Source organism: Schistocerca serialis, chromosome 12 (assembly GCF_023864345.2).
Source record: "Schistocerca serialis cubense isolate TAMUIC-IGC-003099 chromosome 12, iqSchSeri2.2, whole genome shotgun sequence".
Classification (NCBI taxonomy): Eukaryota; Metazoa; Arthropoda; class Insecta; order Orthoptera; family Acrididae; genus Schistocerca; species Schistocerca serialis.
This window is the reverse complement of record NC_064649.1, coordinates 10,199,380-10,222,274: the sequence shown is the minus strand read 5'-3', so window position 1 is coordinate 10,222,274 and position 22,895 is coordinate 10,199,380. Positions and strand designations below refer to the sequence as shown.

General features: G+C 42.6%; 1 protein-coding gene across 1 annotated transcript in view; it reads right to left on the bottom strand.

Annotated features, from left to right (window-relative positions):
* LOC126428345 (uncharacterized) overlaps positions 1–22,895 on the bottom strand; it is a 240,841-nt gene that overhangs the window by 117,189 nt on the left and 100,757 nt on the right. The window contains exon 2 of the mRNA XM_050090278.1: positions 11,829–11,981. Within this exon, the coding sequence (XP_049946235.1) occupies positions 11,829–11,955 (127 nt within the window). The 5' untranslated portion in view covers positions 11,956–11,981. The remainder of the gene's footprint in view (positions 1–11,828; positions 11,982–22,895) is intronic.

Sequence of the window (22,895 nt, the reverse complement as noted above, 5' to 3'; positions counted from 1 at the left end):
GCGCGCCTCCATCACGTTTCGAATGCCGTTAAACGACGTTCTTAAACCATTTTGGGAGCGGGAAGTGCACGTGACTGCAGGCTAAGAAATGCGAAACGACAGTTATTGGGGGCAACACCAATAAATCACGAGCCTGAAAAACAGAGTGGTACTTGGAAACGGGAATTCTATCGGTTGGAAGTATCTCTGACAACACACACATTGCACAAAACGATATCCCTCAATCTTGCAATACCACAATAGCATTCCGAGGGAGAAAAACTAATATTTTGCCTTTAGAAATGGGCAATGTTATTTTTGCTACAGCAACATAATAGCAGTTAAGGAATAGACTTAAAAATTTTTTCGCGGCCGTTGTCAATTATGTTAAAAAGTTCTTCAGTATTCATGCTGCATCATTCTTACGGAACTTCCCATCTGTTTGCAGCCAATTTTCGCGAAGGGGCCCGAAACCTCGGATTGTAAGACTGCGCAAGAATGACGCGATACTGATTACGAAGACCTTTGAACTTCGTAACAATAATGTTGAGCGATTATCACGTAGGAGAGAACATTGACAACTGAAAAAGACGCTAGTATAGGGGAAGTCTCAGGGAAGCCAGAGTTGAAATTACCGTATGGAGATACTTTCCCACTCATCTACGGCAAATTGCTTAAAAAATTTGTGATTAACAATAAATGGAAGATTATATATAAGCACTTACATACAAGCACATAGAAGACGACTAAAATATTAAATATATTTTTCATAAGCATAATCCCTGTTGAGGGTGTCACGCTCAAAGAGCAATAGGAATACTATAGAGTACAACAAAATGTTTTGCGCTTTTTAGGAACGTCGATGAAGAGGTATTTTTACTCTCGCGTGGCTTAGTGTGAAGGCAGTGGACTCGCATTTGGGACAGCTGACGACTGAAATCCACATCCGTCCATCCACACAAGTGACCTGTGGTTTCCTTACACCGATTAAGGCGAATCCCGGGATGTTTCCTTTGAAAACAAACAGCCGATCTCCTTCTTATCCTTTCAGAGCTGTAATTACATCGACGAGACGTTAAAGCTAATCTCCCCCCCTTACGATTCTCGTTGGACTGTAGTAAGGGATAGAATTAATTTTAGAATCTTAACAAATGGATGTCAAACATCTTCGACAACGTCCTTGTAGAACGCTTACTTGTAACGCAGAATGAAAGAAGAAATAATAGAAACTTTGGTCAGGGTGGCTTAGGGAACAAGGAGAGAATAATTTAGGACCATCTCACTCGTATTGGGAGTTCTGCCTTCTGATTCAAAGGCATACCATATCTCCAAGTTCCTTGTAATGCCGCACAATTAAAGCATTAAATAATTACGTTTCTAACTAGTGCTTAATATCGTTAAGTTCTGTAAAAAAAGAATTCTTGAACAACCGACAATAGTTCCGTCAAGCATGGTGCGGATAGCAAACGAATAGATGGATGATCTGCTGCGGGTATTTACGCAAACTTTGTAGCCTGATTACATTTTCCTGGTATCCTACCAATGAACTGCAGTCTATCTAGGATTGGCAATGAAGCACCAATGAGTGTCCTTGCAGCGAACATACCAGTTGCACAGTCTCGAGACACGGCAAATACTGGTTCAAAGAAGCTCTTGTACACCCTTTCAGAAGTTTCAAGAGCTGAGGTGAACACTTTACCCACGACTACGCTTTTCCATTGCAAATTCCCACAAATTGTTACACCCAGGTGTTTTGTTTAGGTTACCGATTCCAGCTATGTTCAGACTCATTGATACTACAGTCACAGGATACTACAGAAGTCATGTATATTTAGCGCTCTGAAACTCGTGAAATCCAACACGACCAGGAAGTGTAGCAGTTTAGCGCCTGACAGCTGTAACACGTTTACACGACAACCTTCATACCACAGATCCACATCATTTTAGCACCATAGAGATTTCGTACTAAACACACACACATACACACACACACACACACACACACACACACACACACACACACACACACACACACACAATTTGATACAGATGTCCAGTACACAATACCTGTCTGCAAATAAAACACCTTCTCATGCAGCTCATGGTGTACAGTAGACAACGCATTCTTCGTTTTGTGAAGTGCACAATTTACATTTCTGAACATTTAAAACAAGCTGCAAATCTCTGCATCACTCTGAAATCTTATCAAGATCTGACTGCATATTTATGCAGCTTCTTTCAGATAGTACAGTTGATACAGTTGAAAGCAAGTAAGTCGCCAGGTTCTGATGGAATCCCAGTTCAGTTTTACAAAGAGTACTCTACCGTACTGTCCCTTCAGTTAGCCTGAATTTCTCGCGAATCTCTCCCTCAGCGCAAAAACCCGGGCGATTGCAAAAAAGCGCAGGTTAATTCTGTATGTAAGAGGGGTAAAACAGCGGACACGTAAAATTACAGACCAGTATTTTTAACATCGATTTGCCGCAGAATCCTTGAACATATGCTCAGTTCGATAAAATAAACTTCTTCGAGAGGGAAGAGCTTTCATTCACAAATCAGCAGTGATTTAGAAAACATTGCTCGTGTGAAATTCAGCTTTCCCTTTCCTCACATGAGATCCTGCGAACGATAGGCGAAGGGCAGCAGGCGGATTCCATACTCGCTGATTTCTGTAAAACATTTGAAACAGTGCCACATTGCCGACTGTTAACGAAGGTACAAGTATGCGGAATAGTTTCCCAGGTATGTGAGCGGCTCGAAGACATCCTAAGTAACAGAACCCAATATGTTGTCCTCAACGGCGAGTGTTCACCAAAAGTGTGAGAGGGCCGCTATTATTTTCAAGTGATCTGGTGGACAGCAGTCTGCGCCTGTTTGCTATGCTACTGTGGTATATGGGAAGATGTAGTCGTTGAGTGGCTGTAGGAGGATACAAGACGACTTCTTGTTGGTGTGATGAATGACAGCTAGCTCTAAATGTAGAAAAATTCAAGTTAATGCAAATGAGTAGGCAAAACAAACCCATAACGTTCGAATAGTAGCGTGCTGATTGACTCATTTACGTCGATTATATATCTAGGCGTAACGTTGGAAAGCAGTGTGAAATGGAATGAGCACGTAAAGATTGTAGTAGGAAAGGCGAATGGTCGACTTAGGTTTATTGGGAGACATTTAGGAAAGCGTGGTTCATATGTAACTGAGGCGCGATACATGACACTAATGCCACCCATTGTTGAGTAGTGTTCGAGTGGTTGGGATCCAAACTAGGTTTTAGTGAAGGAAGACATCGAAACAATTCAGAGGCGGACTGCTAGATATGCTATCGATAAGTTCGAATAAAATGTAAGTATTACGGTGATATATGGAAACTCAAATGGGAATCACTGAAGGCAAGGGGATGTTCTTTTCGAGAAGCACTATTGAGAAAATTTAGAGAACCGTAATTTGAGGCTGACTGCATAACGATTCTAGTGCCGCCAACGTACATACAGCGCAAGGGCCACGAATAAAGGATTAGAGAGATTTGAGCTCTTACGAAGGATATACGCAGTCGTTTTTTCCCTCGTTCTATTTGCGAGTGGAACAGGAAAGGAAATGACTAGTCCTTGGTGCTACGTTCCTATTTGAGCTAGAACATGGTGTAAAAAGTTCTTGGCTTAGACCGAACCAGAGGATGCTTTGTAAAGCTATTCGAACATCTGTCTTAGTGTAGTTTTGTTGCAGTCTATTAAGCAAGGACTGGACGTGGAAACGGAGCTAACGCCTAGGTAAATTGTCCGAATCGATAGTTTTTTCAAAAGATTTTAATTGGGTTGAAATTAATGCTCAGCTGATGGCACCATTTGTAGTCTATTTTTATTTACAGACCTATATTTTTCGTATGGGCCTTACAACCCGAGACTTTTCTTAAGTTCTCGAATTTTAAGTCTTAGAAAATCTTTTCGTGCTGGGTGTTGTTTCCAAAATCTTTTCTTCGCCGTTGACTTCAAAAGGGATGTTCAAGCAAAGGTTTGATGCACTTGTGTTTTATTTCAAAACAACAACAGGGTCATACTCGCCGCCATTGCCTCACATCACAGTATTTTCTAAGAAATGGGTGATTGGAGTAGCTGTACGTTGGCCAGTCTCGAATGCTTTAAGAGTAGTTTCAACTGTATCGTAGAGACAACATGGCGCTTAACGTACCTAAAATGTAAACAAATGATTAAAACTGAAAGACATAAAACATTTCACCGACCCTAAACTCGGCATCTCGCTTCTGCTATAGTAGACTAATAGGTAATGCTGTCAGCGACCGTAAAGCAATCAATATCGGTCGATGTCATTTGGCTCAGTTACAACAGCCACCACCTCACTGAGACTATACTTAGTGAAGACGACTACATGTTTCTACAGCTGAAATGGTCTGGATTACGTTCGGTTTTTTCGGGTTAACAAGTAAGTGTTCTATGAGATTTATTCTTAACACATAACAGAACTACCGTCAGAGAGAGTAATGCCTTTTATTTTCAGCGTACTAAGCTGAACCGAGAAAATGACACGACTAATTCTATCAGACTCCTGAGCTGTGCAGAGCTCAATATCTATATTACTAAGACTAGTCATGGTTTGCCTATCTTCCAGGGCCAACAAAAATTTTATTGTCAATATTTAGAGTAATTACTGACCAAAATTAAAAGTGCACTCATAATCTACTCATGCACTACGTTTACATGCCACAAATCTTCCGGAAGACGAAAACCGAATTTCGGAAACCGTTTTTCGCTGCCGCGTTTGCATGTTAACGTCCGAAGCGGATTTGCTAGCTCATTTAAATATGGCGCCTGGAAAACAGCTGATACAGTTTCTGATTCAGCGGACACAATCATCATTAGTCTTCACTTACATATTACAGGTAGACAGCTTCATGCTCAGTCTAATATCTCTGCTTCTCCTTCACTGCGCAGTAAGTCAATATTATCCCAATCTTGTTTTTAACAAGACGTAACGTGTCAAATCAAGCACGTTTCAAAATCGGTTGCATTTACATGGGAGCGAAAATCGATTGCGGTATTGGAGAATTGGCCTATTAGAAGGGGATTTCCAAAATTGATTCTGAAGTTTACATGACCAACCAAAAGCGGTACTGGGAAATCGGTTTACGATATCTGGTTTTGGAAGCCCCATGTAAACGGCGTGGAGGAATGTCTTATGTGAAAAGTTTAACACAATAAAAAAACAGATGATTATGCTGTGTTTCGCCTGAGGCGGCGTGACGCAGGCGCGCAAATACCGTCACTCTATTCATCCAGCATCTGAGGATGAAAACCGTTAGCGACGTCCGGCAAACTTTAATTTCAAACCTTCATGAAAGTTTTTCCCGCTGGTACTCGCCGCAAAATGATGAAAGGAAAACAATTTATAGCTTGCTTCTTTTTTCACTGTTCACGCAGTAATGCTTAAGTATCACGATTGACGTTTCAGTCGATTACTTCCTTACAACACAGTTTGCAGAATCTACATATACCACTTTATATAACTGGATAGTGATGTCACACTAGTTCAGGAAATATGACGTCATAAACATCCAGATGCGTGAAAAGCTAGCTTTCCCTTAAAATGAAGCGCAAATTGTCCAGACTACAGTGTTTCGTAATAAGAACACTTGGCGACTTCCAACAAATTTTAATTTCAAAACTTTTCGAAACTCCTTCCCCTTTACATACTTAACGTCAAAAAACTTGACACATTAACTCATTCGTAAAGTAATCAGATATTTGAAGCTGTTTTATGCATTGGGGTTTTAATTTTTAAACAACTGGGAGTTTACTGCTTCGTACTAGTCAGCAACACCCTCCTCTAACAACAAGTTGATAATTTAAAATCTTTTATTCTGCAAAAGGTTTTCAGTTAGCCAGTAAAGATATTTAGATTCCGGCGATTATCATCATTGTATTATTGTTCTGAAGAAACTTACATATATTTTTTAAATACTGTTAATCAAATTTGTACGTGTTTACAAGTCCCTGTTAGTTGTGTTGTACCTACAAAATCACATCGTTTTACGGCACATACTTCAGAGGGTACGACGTCACAAACATTGAGCTGCGTGTAAATGAAGCTGCAGGACAAAATTCTCTAGGTATACGGGTGAAATAGGTGTACTAATACGCGTGGGATATGTTAAACATTTAGGCAAGTAGGGAAAGCCACAGGTAAAAAGCTCATCTTAAGTCCTTGGGACGATTTCAACCAAATTTGGTAGACATATTAGTTACAATATGGAAAGAGATACTGTAGGGGTAAGAACCACCAGCCTCATATTGGGTTGAGTGTGACAATGGAGGATGGGGAGATGAATAGACAACGAGAGGGAAGGTGGAGATAGTGAAAGGTAGTAGGAGTAGGAGTAGGAGGAGGAGGAGGAGGAGGGGAGGGGAGGAGAGGGGCCGAGGGGGGAGGAGGAGAGAGAGAAAGGGGAGAGGAGCAGATGAGCAGAGAGGGGGGTGGGAGGTGGGAGCAGATGGATTAATAGAAGACTGGAATAAACACACACCTGCGTAAGGCCGGGTACGCACACTGGTACGTTGCAACTGCGTAAGACACGCAGAGCCACGTTATTCAGACTCATTGCAGTTGTTGTTGTGGTCTTCAGTCCTGAGTGATGCAGCTCTCCATGCTACTCTATCCTGCGCAAGCTTCTTCATCTCCCAGTACCTACTGCAGCCTACATCCTTCTGAATCTGCTTAGTGTATTCATCTCTTGGTCCCCCTCTACGATTTTTACCCTCCACGCTGCCCTCCAATACTAAATTGGTGATCCCTCGATGTCTCAGAATATGTCCTACCATAATCATACAGTAAAGCTGAATGCCCTCGGGAAAAATTACAGCTTTAGTTTCCCCTTGCTTTCAGCCGTTCGCAGTACCAGAACAGCAAGGCCGTTTTGGTTAGTGTTATAAGGCCAGATCAGTCAATTATCCAGACTGTTGCCCCTGCAACTACTGAAAAGGCTGCTGCCCCTCTTCAGGAACCACACGTTTTTCTGGCCTCTCAACAGATACACCTCCGTTGTGGTTGCACCTACGGTACGGCTATCTGTATCGCTGAGGCATGCAAACCTCCCCACCAACGGCAAGGTCCATGGTTCATGGGGAGGGGGGGGGGGGGTCATTGCAGTACAATTACAAAAATAATTTTCCACCGTTTTACTTGCTTTACGCGATGCGGTTTGTAATTTCACTTACCCAAATGTTGGAGCATGCGCAAAATGTAGCGACTTATCTATTTTTAAGCAATCAGGTCTGCTTGAAAAACTCTGCAATAAATAATTTACGAAAACCGGTAGAAAAACCCCGTACCAGGCAACGCAGTACCGATACCGTACGCCGGCCGGTGTGGCCGTGTGGTTCTAGGCGCTTCAGTCTGGAACCGCGTGACCACTACGGTCGCAGGTTCGAATCCTGCCTCAGTCATGGATGTGTGTGATGTCCTTAGGTTAGTTAGGTTCAGTTAGTTCTAAGTTCGAGGGGACGGATGGCCTCAGAAGTTAAGTCCCATAGTGCTCAGAGCCATTTGATACCGTACGTCAAGGCACTTGGTGTACCCGAAAACAGTCACCATTTACAATTTTTACCCCACACTTCCCTCTAGCACTAAATCGGTGATTCTTTGACGTTTCAGATTGTGCCCTATCAAGAAATCCCTTCTTTTAGTGAAACTGCCGTAACTTTCTCTCCCCCCCCCCCCCCCCACCCTTAATTCAATTCAGTACCTCCTCATTAGTTACTCGATGTACCCAACCAATCTTCAGCAAACCTCTATTGACAGCACCACATTTCAAACCTGCTATTCTCTTCTTGTGTAAACTGTTTGCCGTCCACGTTTCACCTCGGTACAAGACTACACTCCACACCAACACCTTCAGAAAAGACTTCCTAACACTCAAACATGACGTCTAAAACTGATCTATGGTAATTACCAGTACTACATGTGGTGGTTTAGGTTGTCTGTTGAGTGTAATACCGTGAATGGTTGAATAGTGCAGTTGCTGTAGGCAGAGCGGCACTAACTCCTAGACTGAAACTTTGTTGCGCGCGCTAGCACGGAAAATTTTGCGATACCAAGCCCACAAAAGTAGCATTTTGGGCAGTTTACGAGTTGAAACCCTATAAATGAATATTTAAGGTTCAATATTTATTTGCATAAAATTTTGCTATACAGTTTATTATAACGAGTTCAAAAAGGCCGGAAATGCTGTAACCATTGCTTTAAACAGTGATTTTATGAACTTTAGAGTCACACGTTTGACTAGATGCTAAAAGGAATTTGACGCAAGGGTGAGCAGGGTTGCGTTGAATTAATTTATATTAGCAGTCCACTGGAATATTTTACGATTACACTATCTGAGCCGGACACGCATTACTGACATTAAAATGGGTCGTGTCCGCCCTACGCCCTTATGACGGCCCTTTACACGACACGAAGCGTCGCTTAGCACTGGACTAGATATATGCGTGGCTTTTGAGTGCTGTTCGACCATTTGAGCTCATTCTTTTCAACTCCCTACGGACAGTCATTGTGTAAGCTGGACCGCTGGCAGTACTTTGGAAGTCAAAAGTGATTCCTTCCGGTGGTTTCATATGGCTTTTTTATTACCACCCTTTACAACACTCAACAGTCCTTGTCCATCAGGCTGTTCTCTGTTTAGCTGTGGTTCTTCCTTCTGCTTTCCACTTCACAGTCATATAACCAACAGTCGACTTGCGGATCTATAGAAGGGCTGAAATGTCCACATTCGAAGTCACCAACCCATTCTGCTGTTACTGATTCTCTGCTGACAAAACAGTACTCGACGCCCAGTGGCCAACTTCGCATTACACGGCAGTGTCCGGGAACATTTGATCAGATACGATATGGGGGGGGGGGGGGGGGCTTGCACTCACGGTGTTAAAACGAAGACATGAGTTTTAGTTTTTACGGAGTGCGGTGCCTATGCTGAAGCTCAGACAACCTGCGGTGTGAAAGTGGCTCTGGATGCAAGGCAAAGTGCAGGTATAAATAAAAAGTGTCTTCATTTAGTGCTTTTAGCTCGCCGCAGTTGGCAGCGCCGGCAGGACGTGGGAAGTGTTATCATAGCCGCGGCTTCCCCTGGCTGGCTCATTTCCACAATTGAGTCGATGAGCGCCGGTGCTAGGTTTCTCTGGGGGGGGGGGGGGGGGGGGGCGTCTCATCTTGCTGTGAAGTCAAGAGAACCCACTACGTTGCCTAACACACGATGACAAGCTGATAGGAGAAGTGGACAGTGTTAAACTCTTGGGATTACAGCTTGATAATAAATTCAACTGGGGGGAGCACACCACAGAACTGCTGAAACATCTTAACAAATCCTTATTTGCAATGCGAATTATGTCAGACATAGGGGATATAAAAATGAAAAAGCTGGCATACTATGCTTACTTTCATTCCATAATGTCATATGGGATTATTTTCTTGGGGTAATTCATTTAGCCAAGCTAAAGTTTTCCGGGCACAAAAACGTGCAGTAAGAGTTATATGTGGTGTGAACTCAAGAACATCCTGCAGAAGCCTGTTTAGGGAACTAGGGATACTAACTACTGCTTCCCAATATATTTGTCATTAAAAATGTATCACTTTTTCAAACCAACAGCTCAACTCATGGAATCAATACTAGAAATAAGAATAATCTTCACAAGGATTTAAAGTCACTTAGTCTTGTACAAAAGGATGTGCATTATTCAGGAACACACATTTTCAATAACTTGCCAGCAGCCATAAAAAGCTTAACAACCAATGAAATTCAGTTTAAGAGAAGCCTAAAGGATTTATTGGTGGCCAACTCCTTTTACTCCATTGATGAATTTCTCAGTAAAACCAACTAATTTGTATATAAGCACAATATAACTTCTGCACCATTTCAGTGCAGTAATGTGTTCAATGTAAATTAGTATTATAGTAGTTGTATTACACGTTTATTACCTTATAAATAAATAAACAAATTTTTTATTTTAAATTCAGCGCATTGGTATTTGTAAAATGACTCTTTCATATAGTATTCATTAAAAATGACGATCATTCCACTTGCGACCTGTGGAATGATACATTAGCTTATTTATTTTAGTTGTAAATATTTGTCATGTATTGTTGTTTTTCTGACATGTTCTACATCCTGGAGGACCTCCTCACTACGGATCAATTGGAATGAAAGTAAATTTAATCTAATATAGTCTATCATTGTGAGATTTGACGTCTGCTTCAATTGTAACACCACGTAGGTTCACTGGACAAAATGCAGATCTGGTCAGAAGTACCCGGACACCTCTCTGTAATGCGCAACTGGCCACTGGATGTCACTAGAGGCGGACCCGCCAGCATGGTTCAAATGGCTCTGAGCACTATGGGACTCAACTTCTCAGGTCATTAGTCCCCTAGAACTTAGAACTACTTAAACCTAACTAACCTAAGGACATCAGACACATCCATGCCCGAGGCAGGATTCGAACCTGCGACCGTAGCAGCCTCATGGTTCCGGACTGCGCGCCTAGAACCGCGTGACCACCGCGGCCGGCCCCGCCAGCATAAAAGGAGACGGGGAGTATTGTGTTGTCGCAGAGAAGCAGTAAACAGCAGACATGGGTCGGTCAGGGGAAGTTGGGCATGTTGGACGTGGACTAGTCACTGGATGTCGCTTGAGTAACACATCCATCAGGGACATTTCAACCACTCCGTGACTCGACTGTTAGTGATGTGATGGTGAAGTGGAAACGTGAAAGAACAACCACAACCAAAGTGAGACCAGGCAGACCTCACGATCTGTGACCGTCGAGGACTGCGGAGCATGCTTGTAAATAATTTGCACCAAATCAGCAGAAGGAATCGGTCGTCAGTTCCACAGTGCTACCAGCCGTTCAGCTAGCTCAGTCACTGTATGTACGGACTTCAAAAGGATTGGGTACAGTGGCGGAGCAGTTCCTCACCACCACACGTTTCTGAACGATACTCGAGATGGTGGAAACAGCAACGCCACTGGACAGCGGATGGCTTGAATCACGTCAGAAGCTGCGGAAATCACAAGGGAGGGTGTTTGGCGGATGCCTGGCGAGAGTTACCTGCCGTCGTGACAGGTGCCAACAGTGAAGTACGAAGGAGGTGATGCTACGGTATGGAGGTGTTTTCGTGGTTGGGATGAGGTCTCCAAGCTTGGCTCCGGAAAACGCTAAATGCTCAAGGATATGAACACAACATGAAACTTCCTGGCAGATTAAAACTGTGTGCCGGACCGAGACACGAACTCGGGACATTTGCCTTTCGCGGGCAGGTACTCTTTGGAAAGTAGGAGACGAGGTACTGGCGGACGTAAAGCTGTGAGGGCGGGGCGTGAATCGTGCTTGGGTAGCTCAGTTGGTAGAGCACTTCTGACGAAGTTTCAGTCACCAACTTTCTCCTCCGAATGTGAAAATATTTTGTTGGAACCGACCTACATAGGGAGAAAACGATCTTCGTAATGAAGTAAGGGAGATCAGTGCTTGCGAAATATGATACAGTAGTTCGCTTTTTCTGCGCGCTGTTCGGGAGTGAAATAACAGAGAATTATTGTGAAGATGGTTCGATGAACCCCCTGCCAGGCACTTAAGGGTGATTCGGAGAGTATGCATATAGATGTAGACGCTATTTGATTTTGATACTCTTCGAGATATGACTAACCTCTCCCCCCCCTCCCCCTCCTATAAAACACTGATTAAGGCAGGCATTCTACGTCACGAAGTGAACCGATTGTAGATGGGACTGTACTGCGACATTTCGTTTGGTCTCTGGAAAGGAGGTGGAGCTTTATTTTGAGAGGTACTCACGGCTGGCGAGCCGGCACAGCAGCGACGTCGAAGTGGCGGTCGTCGACGTCGAAGACGTAGACTGCTGCTGGTGCTGGGGGGACGCCGCGACCGAGGCGTCGCGACGCCGAAGTCTGGGCAGCCTCATGGCGTCGGCACGCGTGCGCACATCGCCTGGGGGTAGGAGGAGGCACGGCCGGCGCTCAACACACGGGCACGACACCAGCAGGTGGGGATCGCCACAGTACAGTACTAGCTACCGCAGCCACACGTCACACACCAAACCAGCAGCGCTCAGTCGCAACAAAACACACACACACACACACACACACACACACACACACACACACACACTGGCCCTCTCTGCCGGTACCAGCCGTCAGCTTTGGCCCATGAAAAACGAACCACTCATCGGAATCCAACACGCGTCACAACATTAACAACAGTTCTTCTGGGTTGGCATCTCGATAAATTTAAAAAACGACGCCATTTCCATCTGGCGCATATTTAGTTAGAGCACCCTGTGCATCATCCATGTGGGGATTATTCAGTTTCCGGATTACCTGTGTTTGTTGTTGTTGTTGTGGTCTACAGTCAGAAGACAGAACTGATGCAGCTGTTCACGTTATTCTGCCTTGTACAAGCCTCTTCACCTCTACATAAATGCTGCAACCTACATCCAATTGAACTTTTTTGCTGTATTGGAAACTTGTCTCCTCGTATTATTTTCGCCCCCCCCCCCCACTGACTACTCCCTTATGCCTCAGGATGTGTCCTACCAATCACCTCTCCTTTTAGTGTGTAAAATTTCTTCTTTTCCCCCAGTTGCCTTCAGTACCTTCTCGTTAGATACTCGATGTACCCACCTTCTGCTGCTTCTATTCTCTTAACTCCTGTGTCATGTCGTACAACTAAGAATTAAGTATTTACACATGATGTTGCCCATCAAAACACACACAATATTTCAGATACCTTCAGTAATGACTGCCTAACATTTAAATTTACAATCTACGTCAACAAACTTCTATTTTTTAGAAATGTTTTTCTTGGTATTGCTAGTCTGCCTTATACAGTAAGAGTATATCCTCCACACTTCGGGTATAATCACTTATTTTGCTTCGCAGATAGCGAAACTCAGCTGCCAGTTTTAGACTCGCATTACCGAATGTGATTCAATTACTTCCCTCAACTTTGTTTTACTTTCGTCCATGTTGCTTTTTATAACCTCTTTTTCTAGACACTACCCACCCTGTTCGAGTCAGTTGCGGTCTGTGACAGAATTAAATCGCCATCAGCAGACATCGAAGTTATATTTTTTTCCCCCTGAATAACATCCTTTTAAAATTTGTGCTTGTGTGCCACGCAAATTCAATATTTTGTATTCGCAATCGCTACCTTCGCCATCTCAGAGCCGGACGTGTTGGCCGAGCGGTTCTAGGCGCTACAGTCTGGAACCGCGCGACCGCTACGGTAGCAGGTTCGAATCCTGCCTCGGGCATGGATGTGTGCGATGTCCTTAGGTTAGTTAGGTTTAAGTAGTTCTAAGTTCTAGGGGACTGATGACCTCAGAAGTTGAGTCCCATAGTGCTTAGAGCCTTTTTTTTTTTTTTTTTTTTTTTGAGCCATCTCAGAACCAGTCCTCTTTCAACCCAACCTAAATCTCGCACCAATACGCCACAACCTACATTACAGAAAATAATACAGATGTAAAAGTAGCTATTATTCTTGTTCTCTTCTACCTCTGTTCAAACACGTATCATATGATATAGGTCACATCACACGCCATGGATCAACGCTGACGTCTGGTACTGGTAAGTTCAATCAACACCGCCGCCTTCTCTCTCTCTCTCTCTCTCTCTCTCTCTCTCTCTCTCTCTCTGGTGCGCGCCCTTCACACACACACACACACACACACACACACACACACACACACACACACACACACACACACACAAATCACACGGTGTCTCTGGAGAGCTCAATGGGCTTTGGAGAGCCTTAAGAAAATTTCAGACTTTTTGTTGGTGTTTGGCACGCACCAATTCTAGTCTCTGACGAGAGTCAATAAATACAGCACTTCAAAACAGCTGGGTCCGCAAGACAACCATGGCCAACCGGTCTTAACGGAGCCCAGTCGTCATACGCAAAAATAGCTTCGCGAGTGCCCAAGGGAGCGTTGTAGACCCGTTTCCGTTGACCGTATGTACAGTGTATAGTGGATGACGTCGGGAGCTCCAAGGCACAGATCGCGGATGATGCTGTTACACATAGAGTAACTAAATAAACGCGATGCACGTGATGGGGTCATGTGGAGGCGAAACGCTAGAAAATTGTAGCGAAATGCGGGAAGGTCTGCAGAGGATCGCAGGTTGGTGCAAGGATTGGCACTCGACCCGCAACGTAAACAAACGTAACGCATCGCGCATAAATACGCAGAAAGAACGATCACTGTACGGTGGCACGATTTCAGAACAAACACTGGAAGCATTCACAGCCATAAAATAAATAGGAGTACGCATTGTGGGTGACAGAGGGCAACCACTACGTAAACCTAATCGCATATAAGACAGATAACAGACAAATTCACCGAAAGAATCTGCGAAGGAGGCAGCTTAAAAAAAAAAAAAATCTTCGTTTGACAAATATTTTAATACCGCTGGTCGGTATTGGATCCATACCAGATAGGACTGATACAGGAAACAGACTACATGCAAAGAAGAGCAGCGCGTTTCGTCACAGATTCATTTGGTATAAGAGTGAAGACGTCACGGGGATGCTAAGACAAGTCTGGTGGCAGACACTGCAAGAGAGGCACCATCCAACACTTTGTAGTTTACTGTTAAAGTTCCGAGAGCGTACGTTCGTCGAAGTATCAAACAGTATGTCTCTTCGTCCTCTTTGTATATCGCGTAAAGACAATGACCGTAAACTTACAGGCATTCCAGATAGCGCGGAGGCTTACCAACAATCTTTCCTGGGAACCATTCGCAACTGGAACGGCAAAGGAGAGGGGGGGGGGGGGGGGAGGGAGTGATACTAGTACGCACAGTACCCTCCGCGACAAACCGTGACGTAGCTCGCGAAGTTTAGATGTTTACGTAAACGACGTCATGCAATTCCTGGTGCATAGAAATATGGTACGGGGCAATCGATGTTGATGTAGCATTCTCAACACCGAAGTTTTTGAGATTCCCATTCTCGCGCAATTTGTCTGCTACTGATGTGCGGATTAGCCGCGACAGCAGCTAAAACACCTACTTGGGCATCATCATTTGTTGCTGGTCGTGGTTGAAGTTTCACATGTCGCTGAACACTTCCTGTTTCCTTAAATAACGTAACTATCCGGCGAACGGTCGGGACACTTGGATGATGTCGTCCAGGATACCGAGCAGCATACTTAGCACACGCCCGTTGGGCATTTTGATCACAATAGCCATACATCAACACGATATCGACCTTTCCCGCAATTGGTAAACGGTCCATTTTGACACGGGTAATGTATCACGAAGCAAATACTGTCCGCACTGGCGGAATGTTACGTGATACGACGTGCTTACACGTTTGTGACTATTACAGCGCCATCTGTCACAAAGCGAAAAAAGTGGTCCAACTAAAACATTCGTATTTCTTTACGTACTACACGAATATGTAACAAAAATAGGAGTTCCTATTTTTAAAAAAAACGCAGTTGATATCCGTTTGACCTATGGCGGCGCCATCTAGCGGGCCAAACCTAGCGCCATCTGCTTTCCCCCTTCACGCTAGACAAGTTTCGTTCTTTGTAGTTTTTTCGTTTGATTCCTATTTCGTGAAATATTTGGCCTGGTCACGATCAATGGACCACCCTGTATATACCACATAGATGGTTGAGACCTGAAAAGGTCTCTGGAACCGTATAGTTTCATTCTACAAAATTTTACCTCGCTCTCATATTCTCCTGACATGCCACTGAATATCTTGTTGCCCTTTCGTAAGATGAAGAAAACCACTGCACCTTAGGGATTTTGACAATGATAATGAGGTGATTCTTGTGGTACAACGTTTCCTGCACAGCCGATGTGCAGACTTCTACATTGTCTCCGCTAGCCCATCCAGCGTTGGGGAGAACGTATCGCATTAAATGGTAAATATGTAAAGAAGGACTGAGGTTGATGGTCACACCTTTATTTCTTTCGATGCTATAACAGATAGTTTATTATTGTGAGAAAATGAAATGCCTACAGCCTTCCTTATGACGTTATTTATTTTGTAGCTACCAGTTTCGGCGCACCAATGCTCCATCTTCAGGCTGTAGTTGATGCTGAAAGCGTTGACACGATCCCTACATATACCGCAGCAGCGGCCAACATAACTGGTTACGCAGACTATCTGAAAACTTTGGTGTCAGTACTCCAACCAATGAAGCTTCGAAATAAATATAATCGTAAGGACGACTGTAGGCGTCTCATTTTCTTACAACAGAAATCGGCCGTGGTCCCAGAGACCTGCTGTCTAAAGTATGGATATACAAAAACTTGAAAGTTTATTACTACTTCTCGTAAATGTACAATCCGAGTTGCTCCTCTAAAGTGATGAAGCTCTGTACAGTTACCTTGTCTGATACTGAAAGATCAGGATGACACCCTTTTTTTCCCTTCAGGGTTGTACGTGCAAGATACTGATGATGCTCAGGAAGTGGTTAGAACCGCCTGGCAGCTGCGGTGTGTTGTCAGGCGCGTGAGAACGACGAACTTCCTGCGACAAAGTAGCGCTACGGCCTCAGCTACGAGGCAAGGCGAGGGAATCTCAGCAAGTGCTAAAGAGGCGGGCTTTAAAGCGACTCCAAGGCCCGCGCGACCCACGTAATGGTTTCGTTCATCATTCGCCGCTAGCGCACCAAAGAAAAAAAAAAGGCAGATAGTCTCAGCTTCTGGCGAATCTTGCTGGTTGTTCCGTCGTGCTGCATGTCGGCAAGAACCAGAGAAACTGGATGCCCCTGCGATGATGTCCGACGTTGCTCTGGACGAAACGACAGCAACGGAAAAAATTCAGGGGCCGCGACCGCATAACACAGAAGATTTACCAACAACGAAGGTTGTCTTCTGTGTTATGCCTACTGCTAAACCCTCTCGTTAAAGAGGGAATCAGAGAATCTATCACCCAACAAACAGTCCCGCCGGCCGGTGTGGCCGTGCGGTTCTAGGCGCTTCAGTCTGGAACCGCGTGACCGCTACGGTCGCAGGTTCGAATCCTGCCTCAGTCATGGATGTGTGTGATGCCCTTAGGTTGGTTAGGTTTATGTAGTTCTAAGTTCTAGGGGACTGATGACCAAAGATGTTAAGTCCCATAGTGCTCAAAGCCATTTGAACCAAACAGTCCCGTGTAACCGGAAAACTGCGTTTTACAGAAGTGCTAAAAGAAGGGACACACTTGACTGCGGACCAATAACGTTACCAGAATTCCAGAGCATTTCCGAAATGTTACAACTTTAACTGAAGTAAAAACAGCTTCTCCCTGGGAGTCGTCATGGGTACAGGAGCAACGACTCCTGGCAAATTAACGTCAGAAAACTTGTGTACAACAGCGTGCATTAACCATGGAACATACGATGCACGTGAACAGTTAGTTTACGTCTTCCACGATTACCAATAGGTTTTAATACTGTACAGCATCGTCGGTTCATAAATACGACACGATCCCACGGATCGGTCACTCTATACTACTAAACCACTATCCCGAAACCAAAAACTAGTTGCAGGTTGTCTGTCTAACAGGTTCCAGGGGGCAACAGAAACTGATTGTCAACGCAATTTTGTCATATGATGACATGGTTGGAGACCGTGGCTGTTATTTGAAAACAAATGTTGATGGTGTTGAGAGAGCAACCAGCCACAATTTTATTTTAAGTTCCTTTATTCAAAAGGTACCATTACCGGTTTCGAATGGTTCAAATGGCTCTGAGCACTATGCGACTTAATATCTGAGGTCGTCAGTCCCCTAGAACTTAGAACTAACTAACCTAAGGACATCACACACATCCATGCCCGAGGCAGGACTCGAACCTGCGACTGTAGCGGTCGCGCGGTTCCGCACGGAAGCGCCTAGAACCGCTCGGCCAGCTCGGCCGCCACCGGTTTCGAATCATTACAATTCATCATCGGACGGTTTCATGCTTTGATTAGAACATATGGTGCGCTCTTTTATTGAGAAATAAAATATAAATAAAACATAATTATACGCACGCCCCACAGATAGTTGCGTTACAGATTTGCACTGGGTTGTGACTTACGTGTTCCTGCAAAAATTTCCAAAAATTATTCTCCACCCTACAAAGCGAGTAATATTCCTACACCTATCTGCAGATCAAATAGCAAATTTATAAGTTACTACAATTTCCATGATGCTAAATGTAAATAAATAATGTACTGTCATATCCTTATATATTTTTAAAAAATCTTTGACATGGAACCCTTTATAATGTAACAGTATTCGCTCTAAAATTCACAAAATCAATGTCTCTCTCTATACTAGTGTAAAATGCGTTTCAGTTGCATAACTGAATATATGATCCTTTTCCAGATGTAATATCTCTTTATATTCGATGAATTATTCAGATGCAATTCTACCCTTGAATGCCGTTTACTAATTTTCTATCTTCATACTCGCGGAATCCATGCGAAAAGTAGCTCATACAATAGCTATGCCATGAGCGCATAAGTATTCTATGTAGTACTCTCTCTGGTGGTTGTTAGAAAAAAAAGAAAGGGAGCTTCCGAGATTGTCTTCGTGCCGATTAGCCTGAGCTTGGTTTGGAAGAACTGTAATCTGATTATTGAGATTTATCACAGAAGATAACTGATACGAACTGTACGATTAAGAGGAAATATGTATAGATTGCTCCTTCAAATAAAAGGTGTGTATTGGAAATATGAGAATTAATGATATTTATCGATATATTGCGTAGTTGTTAATCAGAAGGGAACTTCCGAAAGACTGGATACGAACCTGCATTTAATAATCCAAGAGCTCCATTACTTCTTCGGAAGGTTAAACTTCATCAAAGCCAAATATCCGCTTGATATGAGGTTTCCCGACTGATTATACAACGCTCCCAAAATTACGAGGCATTTTATTTGTACAGATTAGCAGACTGCCGCAAAGCACGAGCCTGCAGAGAAGAAGAATCATCGCCTGATTTCATTCTAACAAGTAAAATTTCAGAATCATTTTGAGTGACTGAGCTATGACTGTGTTTCCTATCATGAATGATTGATTGCTCGAACGAATTGAAAACTACAGAATTACGTAGAAAAGATAGGAAGAAAAATTACAGTGGCGACCGTGACAAGACAAAGGGTTAAAGGAAGTTCGAGAACAACTTGGCGAAGATTTCTCGCGTTGGAAAGAAAATATCGAAAGATCACTAAATCTCTCGCAGCAGGATTTAGAAACACCGAGAAGTAGGAAACAAAACTCTCAATCTGTGCGTGACATTCCGTCCACGTCAAGATCCGATGTAGACAGAACTGGAACGTCACAAGTTAGATTCGATATAACGGAGAGCCACAGGGAAAAGTACGAACAGGATGATTTTTGGAATCGTAGTACCGTTGAGGAGAAGATGATTAAACAGAGACAATTTCAAATCTTTAACCCTGACAAAAAGAATGTTCATCCTGTAGTCTTTATTCGAAGTTTCAGTGGTCTATTTCCACGATCTTGGACAGAATGGCAAAAGATCAGTTTTGTATCTGGATATATACAAGGAACAGGAGCATTGTGGGCATCCGAACAAACATGTTCTTGTAAATGTTACAAAGAATTTGAGCAGGCTTTTCTAGCAAAATATTGGTCTGCTGGAGTACAAGAAAGACTTAGGCAGGAAGTATTATATCCTGAGCCTCTCTCATTTTCTAGAGGATCTCTAAAGAGATATTTTGAGAAATACATTAATAAATCTTTGTATTGGGATGTACCGATTCCTTTGCCGGATATACTTAGAATACTCAAGTCCAGACTACCCACCAGTATAAGGAATCAGCTGTTGTATATAAATGATAAGGATATAGACTCATTTATGACTACGCTTGATCATATTGATATAATTGAGGAGGACAATAAAAGGGCAAGAGAAATGTCATATCAAAGAAGAGCAACAGAAGCAAATCCGAGCTGCAACCCGAGTGGGAATGGCGGTAATGGTAGCAGTAACAATAATCATAACCAACTACACTCTCCGAGGAGACTTAGCAATGGACAAAATGCAAACAATAATTATTACCATAATGGAAACTTTAGTAATGGTGCAGCGAGGGGCTATTTTAGGAACAATAGGAATTTTAACCGATATAATCCAATGTATGGCAACACAGGACAGTTCTACCAACACCAGCAAAACAACAACAATAATTACACGAATCAACCAAGACAATATAGAACGAATTCACCACAACAACCGATAATCACTGAAGTAGCTGAAGAGACAAATACCAATCGGACCAACAGTCAGTCAAACTAAACGTGACCGCATCGTGCCCCAGAGGAGCGGTCAGGGGATCTGTTAGGGGCGAAACAGTAAAATTACAATTGTTAAGATATAATGATGGTGAGCTGTTGACTGAAGAGTTAACAAAGGATTTAATAACGTGTCATAATGACAGATCGAGTGTTCCGGTATCGGAAGTATGTGTTGAAATAGAGGAAGTTCCAACGAATGTGATATTGGACACCGCCGCTTCCGCCAATGTCATCTCAGGCGCTCTTTTTCGGAGAATTATTAGGAAGAAGAAGGTACCAATTTTGCCAGTACAGAACTGCAAAATCATCGGAGCTGTTGGAGCACGCTCTCCCAATGTCAAAATACAAACACAATTAGAGATGAAAATGGGAAATGTAGCAATAAAATGCACGTTCCTTGTAGTGGAGAAGTTATTAGTGGACTGTATTCTTGGTATTGGGAGTATGCAGGAGTACGATTGTCAGATAGATTTTTTGGAAGGAATAGTTAAATTTAGATTAAATGGAGAAGAGATAGCACTGGATTTAAATAGAAAGGAAACGGTGCATGAGAAATACTGTCGCGGTGCCATAATTCAATTAATTGACACTACAAACGGTCGTTGGAAGGAGCTTTCAAAGGATTTGATACAACAGGAGGACTTTAACCAAACAACAATGATAAAAGCTAGTGAATCAAATCAGCTTACCGGAGAACAAAGGCAGCAGCTTCATTATTTGTTAGAGGCATATGAAGAGATTTTTGATGAGAAACCAGGAATTATTAAAGGGTATATTTGTCACCTACAAGTGAAGCCACATCAGACTTACTGTTACACGCACTACCCGATCCCCTGGCGTTTAAAACAATCTGTTCAAAGGGAGATAAATAGAATGTTAGAATGGAACTTGATTGAGCCATCAACTAGTCCATATTGTTCTCCGCTCTTAGTCGTTCCTAAACCTGGAGGCAACGGAAGAAAAGTATGAAGACCAGAATTTAAAATGGGAAGAAAAGATTCGACTCGCACTTGTCAATTTAACTAAAAAGGCAATACAACGGAAACTGATATATGATAAACGGATTCACCGGATTCAGACGTTTCATCTTGGAGAAAAGGTTTTATTGAGGCGACACATCCATTCCTCGAAACTGATGAAGAACATAAAGAAATGGAATCTTATTTATACCGGACCATATGTTATTGTAAATATACCAAATCCTGGATCATACTTGTTGGCATATCCCGAATCGAAAAGGATAAAGGGATTATTCCCGCATAATGATATTAAGAAATTTAGTGAAGGATCGTAGATCTGTGATACCAAATATGGAGAAGAATTTAGTGTGGAATTTGACTATGAGTCGAATGTGTATACAAATATCAAGAAGTTTATGTTGTCTAGAGGTTAAGAGACAGTGAGATTACTCCTGTGATACGTTAAGAGACAGTGAGATTACTCCTGTGATAGTTTAGCACAAAAATTTTAAGATAGGTAAAAGAATTTGTTAATTACTAGTGTTTGTAAGTGTGGACAATGAGCAGAAGCCACAGTGATATACAATGAAAGTGCATCTACATTTCCTCAAGACACAGCACTTATGTGAGAATTGCGTGTGAAACTTGAACAGTGTGGGATATGTAGGTAAATACGCTGTGTGTATGATGTGCGCTGTTCGCGCAAGATAACAAATGAACTGTGAAATGAAGCAACAGTCGATAATGTCACTGTTGCAAACAATTGAAGAAACTCTCTGGTTGCGCGAGAGAAAATTATTATAATTTTTAGATTTTTTAATTATGCCTTCTTTACCAGGAGAATTAATTTAAGAATTTTAACTAATATTTTAAGAATAGCAGTTTGTGTGTTTCATGTTATGGACATAATTGTTGAAATATATTTCCATAAATGTTCATGAGAGGATGAAGAAGATTCTGCGATTGGATGATTTGTTAAATGAACATACGTCATCATTAATGACATTTATTTGCAAGTGGATCTATAAATCAATTAATTATAAGAATAATGAAAATTTTTCAAATTATTCCTTTTGTGGAGTCAGTGTCATATACCTATGTTTAAAATTTTTCATCAGGTGTAAACTTAAATTTTATCCTTAATTTCGTAATTGAAAGCAAACCTCGGACAGATTCAATGCTCTACTTCCACCTGTACTATAACAACACGAAGACATGATTAAAAATTTTTTTGAGAGGAATACATTCGATATGAGCTACAACAAAATTTAAATGCCCACGGTCTATATGGCAATGTTTTGGACAATCAGCAGTTGTAATGCAAAACAACTTTGGTATTGAGGACTATAAAAAAAAAAAAATCGCAATTGTCAGGACTGATGGATGTTCTAGTCTAGTACAGATGGAAGAATATAAGAATCCACTCCGATTTTGAGTTCAACGATGAAATATCGACTTCGTTGCCTTAATACACTCTCTTCCAGGGATTTATTCAGTCAGAACCTTTTCTTATTCCACTTTAAACCTGTTTCATGTTCACGTACCTGACCATCTGTTCCTGAGACCATCTTCCTGTTTCTACGGCACGTTACCAGCTTCTATCCTGTACCATAAGCCATCGCCTGTCCTCTGT